Consider the following 7087-nt stretch of genomic DNA (forward strand, 5'->3'; position numbering starts at 1 on the left):
ACACGCCCCGGCTCCCTTCTCTCTCCTTATCGAGATTGGAGACGGATCGCGTGTGGTTAGCTTACTCACTGGGCTGTCATCGTACAGATTCCCTGAGCTTTCTATACTGGTCCACAGGTTTTTCATGCAAGGAGGGAAGTTAAGTAAGATACAGCTCACAACATGTCCCGAGAGATCCTTTGCATTTCGAAAAACATCAAAGAGATCTATGGTAGCTACCAGTACAAAGACAAGGTTGAGGGTGAGGCTTCCTCACCAGCGGCCAACGAACCCGCTGCCGCTTCTCCTGCCGCCGTTGCCGTCGCTGCCCCAGCCCCTGTCGCTGCTAGCTCCGGACCTGTCGTCGCTGTCGCTGACGAGCCACTGTAGGCTGTCGAAACACTGTGTGTCTTGGTTGCTCAAGGCTTGAAAAAACCTTTGGATGATGCGCCCCTTTCCAAGGCAATCAAGGATTTCGTCGGCGGCAAGTCCACTCTGCAAAATGAACTGCTTGGCAGTGCTCGTAAGTTTATCGGTCGACTCATAGTCTTCCAATGTGAGAAACACTTTAACTAACCATTGTGCTGCTCGACTTTCTCAGAGGCTGAATTCGGCTCGGCACCGGACAAGGCGGAGGAGGGGAAGCTGTCGGTGCAGCTCCCTTGTACCGAGATGGTTAGTTTATTGTTCGATTCATCAACGGCATGGCAATAAGATATTTTCGCTCACCCTCTCATGATTTACAGTCACTTTCCCCACGGCACCAAAGACTACCGTAACCCTCAAAGGTAAAATTGCTTACGAGGAGGTCAACCGCGTGGGTGGCTATACCAAGAAGTTGGATCGCGCGGCAGTCGACTCGCCGTCGTTCCTTTCAATCAAGGATCCAAGCAAGATGTTGAAGGTCAGACTCGATCTCGCTTTGTTTAATGTACGAGGAACTCTTGCGCTGATTTTCGAGTAATTTATTTTAGCCTTGGTTGACTACATCTACTCCACCGATAAAGACAAGGGGTTGGCCATGGACCTCGATTACATCTTGCCCTTCGCAGCGATTCCGGAGAACGGACGAGAAATCAATGGTTTAGATGACCGATCCGAACTTGCTCATCGAGTGATGCTGACCAACCTGCTTAGATTGATGGGCGAGGTCAAGAAGAAAAAGCATGCTCTCAAACTCGTCACCCGCCCTACCCAAATGGTCCTGCCGCTGTCCCCCAACCACGGTAACTTCGGTAACGACGGTCTCTACTCTGAATCGAATCTCGCTCGACACATTGTTCAATCGATGGTCTTCTGAGTCCTGGGGCGAGTACTTGTGTCTCACATGGGGCTGTTATCGACTGGACTCGGTCAGTTGCAGTCTGCTCCGATTATCCCACATTTGCAACATTCTGACGTAACTTCATTTCTGTTTGTAGTGGTGCCGGTTTGATGTCGGCAAACAACTTGATAGCTGAGAGATGATCACAGCCGTGCCACAATCCGACGTTTTCCTAGATCGAAACTTCACCGAGCAAGAGCTGGCTTACTGCCGCCAATCGCCTGATTTCAGTGCGTCACTCGCCGGCAAATGGTCCGCCAAGGAGGCAGCCTTCAAGGCCATGAAGACCCTCAGCAAGGGCGCGGGTGGGGCCATGAAGAAGATCGAAATCCTCTCCGGACCCAGTGGCCCCGAAATCAAACTGACCGGCGAGGCCAGTAAGGTCGCTCTCGAGAAAGGCATCAAAAAATTCGAGCTTGGGATCTCGCATTCAAATGAAGTCGCCATGGCCTTCGTCGTGGCTCGCCGTTAAACGGCCTATTCTGTGTATTCATGTCACGATGCTCTTGGTATTCTGCTTTTTTGTTTGTTTTTCTAGCATAAAGCATGTATACTTTTTATCAACCTTATACTTTTTATCAACCTTGTCTCAACTGAACGCTGAACACCCCATGGCTTGAATGAGTCAATGAACAATCTTATTTTCAATCTCTAGTTATGTGTTGCTCTCGTTGGCTGGCACTGACCGGCCATTGGCATCAACAGTCTATGTAATATTTGGCTCTCGATGACCTGTCGCCAGTAGTACGTCAGTGCAGTCTTTTGTCTCGGTGGCCGGCACGGTTATCACCGTGCGCCCATCCGGCCATCCAAGTCAGACTCTCCAGGCGTTGGTGACATTGGCAACCGGCCGGCGTGTTCATCCATACGTGTATCCTTGACCCAACACCCCCATCCGTGAGCTGCGAAAAGGTTTTCCCTTTTTTTTGTGATGCTGAGCTTCAGCCAGGGATACAAGTCCAAGGCCACTCCCATTAATGCCGCCCGAATCATACATGCTATGGGCCGGGCTAATTATGTAGCTTTCATCCACTGTCGCATCACTGAAGCAGCACAATACTTTGTTCTTTACATCTCCGTAGTTCTTGGAGACCCGGTAAAACTGATTACAAGGTTGTGACATGGCACCATATTGCTCTGATTCAAGCAGGATCAAAGTGATTTCATGTTTTTATATACTTGATACATGTTAAAGAATACAAGGAAATGAGAAAAACACGTTATTTTGGAACCAATAAGAGAAATGAGGTTCGAAGAACATAGGATAGTGCGGGGGATGAGATGAGAGACTTCGATAAAAGCAGAAATGATTGTTGAGAGTTAAGACTCGACGCAAACTAGGGTTGCCCAAAGCCGAGGGGGTAGTGTCTGAGCTGCGGACTGATCGGAAAGATTTGACCTGCAACACGTAATCTAATGAGAATCTTATAACTTGGACGGTATTTGGGTTAGCTTGTTCAATGAAACGGACAACTTACAGGTTCGCTTGGGTGCTCTTCGCGTGCTGCTTGGCTGCTTTTTTATGTTGACGGAGGAGCCGGTTGCTCAGGTGCCCTCGGATAGAAGACGTGGTTCACGTGTTTGACCCATTGTTCAGTCGACTCATTAGGTTTATCATGAAGCTTCAGTAAGTCATCTGGTATCGCGGTAATCAGACGCTCTAGCGCAGAGCGTATTTCAGGGGTGAGACACTTGATCTCGTCCAGTCCAAGAAACTGGTAAGAAACTCTTCCGTTGTCTTCGGACTTGGTCGGATTTCCCCATTTTGTAACCTTACGACTGGCGGTTCTCAAGCTGAATAGCAGAATGAGATACGGATTTTTGATGCCTTCAATAGTGGCGCAACTTTTTGACCAGTTGGGACTCTCCTTCCAGTCAACGTAACCTGTTTGATTTTTTGTTTGGACACCACAAAAGGTGATGTTTTCGGAGTCTAGCTCTTGAGATTCTGGTGTGGGGGCTAGATAGATGGGAAATAGATCGTCAAGCCCAGGTTGCCTACTCTTGCATTGTACCGCAAGACCTCGGTACAAGAGCTCCAAGAAGTCGGTATCGTTGGGGGTGTACGAAATCCGGGCAAAGTGGTTGAAAAATACCCGGCCTTCTTTCAAGAGTCTTCTTATGTTGTCTTCGCTCTTGTTGATTGCGTTGTCGTTGTTTTCATCGTCGTTGTTGAAACAGCCAAATTCCATGGTATCTGGGTCTTTCCCGCTCAAGGTCTCGAGGAAATCTGCCAATCGCACTGAATATCCATTGGGGATTGTATTGGTTGGGTTACAAGGATCCGCCGGGGTTTTCTGCATAGCGTATATCAATATTAATCTGGTCGCCATTTCGCCGGCGTCTCCGAGGGCGACGAGTCCTCTTTGGACTGCCGAAGCAAGAACATCGATACACTTGATCCAGCGCTTCTCGTTGGTTGCAAGAATGCCGTTTGCCGCCGACGCATAGACGAACTGCGGGGGATACTCGCTGACAATCAATTCTCGAGTTTCGTCGATAAAAAGGCAATGAGCCGCGTGACTTGCAACAAGTTCCGAGTTGATGGGCGAATGTAAGGTCAGCCGGGTCTGGATCAAAGAGCCCAGTATGGCAAAACATTGCGGCTCGGACAATTCTAGAGATGCCGATGGACTCTTCATCAATAATTTTGTGTGGGCAATCAACGCCGTGGTTCTGACAGCAGTCACTGGTTTCTCTTCGTTTATGCCGTCGAAATACAACCCATAAAATGGGCAGCCATAGTTAAAGAGCCGTTTTGGCAATAGCAACTCATCCCATGAGCTCGGCGGTATTTTCGAGACGAGCACATCAAGTGATGCGATTTGGTAGATCGGAGCAAATAATTTATCGCCAAAACCGTGGAACCTTACGCTGGGGTCTCGGCCTGGGGCTGGGTTGAAGTTGGCGACCCGCGAGGTTGTATCGGTGAAGACGCCAAAGAACCCCAGGGAGTCAGGTATTTGTGATAAAGCCCAACGAAACACCCGAAAATATGGAATCTCGTGCTTTGTGTCTATGGGCTCAATCAACTTGCTGGCCTCATCTATCGCCAAGAGAACCCTGAGCCCTCCGTCGTTTTTGAACTCGAGCTTATTAGACACCCGTGTTACCGCAGCAGCGAGAGCTTGGTCTAGCTTTTCCGCACCTTTTCGTAGTCTATTCCGCAAATTTCCCTTGTCCATTGCCTCTGCGACGTCGTTGTTGTATTTATCCTTCACATTGCCGTCTAACTGAAAACTATAATCAAACCACGCCTTCAATCGATCTTCGAACTTTTTGATTTTACGTATATGATCCCTTGAAAAGAATTGAGAAACCGTGTTGAAGATTGCAGTTAATAAGCGAGTATAGTGCTCGTGCAAGTCTGAATTCGGAGGCGGGCTTGTGAAATAATCCGCAATTCCGGAACGGGGGGGCTGCCCACTTGAATTGAAAGGCCGGAGACAGACATAGACTACACAGACGTGAGCAGCCAGCTCCTTGAGTAATCGAGTTTTTCCGCTCATGGTTGGGCCGATGATCGAAGTGTAGGGTGCCTTGTAATCATCTGGCTTCCATAGGCCTGCAAATTCTCTGAGGGTTTTCAGGGTTGGGAGAACAATAAGATCGTGTCCCCTATAATCTGATTCGAAACCTTTCTGGACGATTGCGGTTGACCATTCGATCGTTTCAGTATCTTTGAGTACCTCTTCTTCAGGAGTGGTGGAAGTCTTAATTGCAGCAAGCATCTGTTGATTCGACAATTCAGAAGTTTGGTCGGGGAATCGGATGAAGTAAGCACACGAGATCAGTGTGTGGACTCCATCAGCCCCAACGGTGAGGCCGAGTTTCTTCTGGAGCAAGGGAAGAGCTCCCAGTTCCCCTGAGGTAAGTTCTTCCCAGTTCCCGGCGATCTTTCTCTGCTCTTTGACGGTCCTTTCCGAAAGGCGAAAAATACGGGCTAGTTCGTTGTTGTGTTTTCGCACCTTTTCCACTTCAGGTTCGTCAGGAGTGTCCAAGAAGATCAGTTGTGGCTCTGTAGTTCGTGATCAACCAGGGAGAATGACTTACATCCAGCAACATTGCAAAGTTCATCGAATAACCGGGCTGGCTCGTCATGATCGGGATGGAGTTCCAAAAAGAGAGTGCGTTCAGTGTCAAGTTCTGATGAGTTGGGCTTTGATTTCTTCCTTGACGACTGAGAGGTTCGACATCGAGATGTCAATGTTGGAGCTGCAGGTATGCTTGGGGTTAGGGAGAGAGAAAATCTTACTGGTGCCATCGGGAAGGGGTCGAGCGGAGGGCGAGACAACTGGCCTGAGCAAACTTGACCAAGTCCGCTGTCCGAAGGTGGCGCCCACCGGAGGGACTGACAGCGGTATCGGTGATTTAGGACTGAGAGCAAAGGCCAAAAACACTGATTTTGACGAATGTTCCCATAGCCACTTCACCTCCGAGGATCCCAACAACGTTTTTGGATCAGATGAAATATCAACATCTTGTCTAATTTTTGATGCATCAATATCATCATGAGTCCTCCTGCCTCACTCACAATGATCCATCAAAGATGGTGGATGGCAAAAGCCATCCCGGAGACTGTTAAAACAGCATTTTTAGTGCGAATCCATACACTCGCCTGGAGGGAAAAAAAATGACAGGTATCCAGGACTTACTGCTCTGACAGATCTGAGAATGTCACAAAGCTGCAGGATGCGTGTGGGAACATGCATTTTAGGCTATTCACTCCAAATCCCAAGGGAGCCAGTTGGAAAAACAGTGATCAATCATCTGTTCTAGCCAGGACAAGTTTTTTTGTGTTTACATCCCCTGTATCTCAAGTTTGGCAAGGAGAAAAATACACCAGAAGGTGGCTGGAGATAGCCACGCTTCTGATGAGTCAGTGAAAATGTACAGGGTGATCACAAAAACACACCACCGTACAGGGACCTTTGCACAAAAAGGCAAGGATTTGGGGCATAACTCTCAGGCCAAAATCACCTGTAAAGCATAAGTCCCTCCCAGAGGGAGGCCTTTGGCCTCCCTTGGGAGGGACTTAGTTAAATTAGTGGCCTGAGCTTTGAAGAAGTGCTTCCAATGCAAACAAGCAAGTCACCTGTGTTATGACACATGATTTCATGTGTCATTCATTTCACATATTTCACACACTTTTTATGGGGTTTGCACCAGGAAAATAAAATAGTCAGTTGATGACAAGTGACATTACACCAGCTCCAGCCAGCTACCCACCATCTATCCAATATCTATCCACTATCTACCCCAATCTCCCAACCATCTCCTCAAATTCCAAAATTTACCAAGGAGGTCCTGTTCAGTTTTTGATGAGCCCAACTGATCCTCAGTTCTGTCCAGCTGATACTCAGCTTTGGCACCCAGCTCATACTCAGCTTTTCTGCCCAGCTCATACTCAGCTTTTTCACGCAGCTCACTCTCAGAATTGGAATAAAGCTGTTTGACCATTCCTTGCCCAGGTGATGCTCAGCTTTGTACTAGTCCTGGCGCAGCTGATGCTCAGCTTTGTACCAGTCCTTGCTCAGCCTTATCCTAGTCCTGTCCCAGCTGATGCTCAGCTTTGGCCCAGTCCTGGGCTAGCTGGCCAGCTGATGCTCAGCTTGCTGAGTATCAGCTGAGCCAGGCCAGGGAAAAAGATGGGAATCAGCTTGGACAGGACCAGAGCTGACAATCAGCTAGGCTAGGGCCAAAGCTGAGCATCAGCTGAGCCATGAACAAGGCTGAACATCAGCTGTGCCAGGGCCAAAGATGATCATCAGGTGGCCAGTTCCA

The 7087-nt window shown here is 48.6% G+C and overlaps 2 protein-coding genes across 2 annotated transcripts; one reads left to right on the top strand and one right to left on the bottom strand.

Moving 5' to 3' along the window:
* Window positions 1-162: 162 nt before the first annotated feature.
* PtA15_5A869 (uncharacterized protein) lies at window positions 163-1279 on the top strand (the record flags this gene model as incomplete). Its single annotated transcript, XM_053169675.1, has 5 exons — window positions 163-348; window positions 442-502; window positions 581-654; window positions 749-910; window positions 992-1279. The coding sequence occupies 5 exons, from the start codon at window positions 163-165 to the stop codon at window positions 1277-1279; spliced, it is 771 nt and encodes a 256-aa protein (XP_053020849.1).
* Window positions 1280-4889: 3610 nt separating this feature from the next.
* PtA15_5A870 (uncharacterized protein) lies at window positions 4890-5567 on the bottom strand (the record flags this gene model as incomplete). The annotated part of the gene is given in 4 exon segments (XM_053169677.1): window positions 4890-4921; window positions 4941-5279; window positions 5357-5483; window positions 5559-5567. 4 exon segments carry the CDS (start codon window positions 5565-5567, stop codon window positions 4890-4892), a joined length of 507 nt encoding a protein of 168 aa, XP_053020850.1.
* Between the last annotated feature and the right edge of the window lie 1520 nt (window positions 5568-7087).

Source organism: Puccinia triticina, chromosome 5A, assembly GCF_026914185.1.
Source record: "Puccinia triticina chromosome 5A, complete sequence".
NCBI lineage: Eukaryota > Fungi > Basidiomycota > Pucciniomycetes > Pucciniales > Pucciniaceae > Puccinia > Puccinia triticina.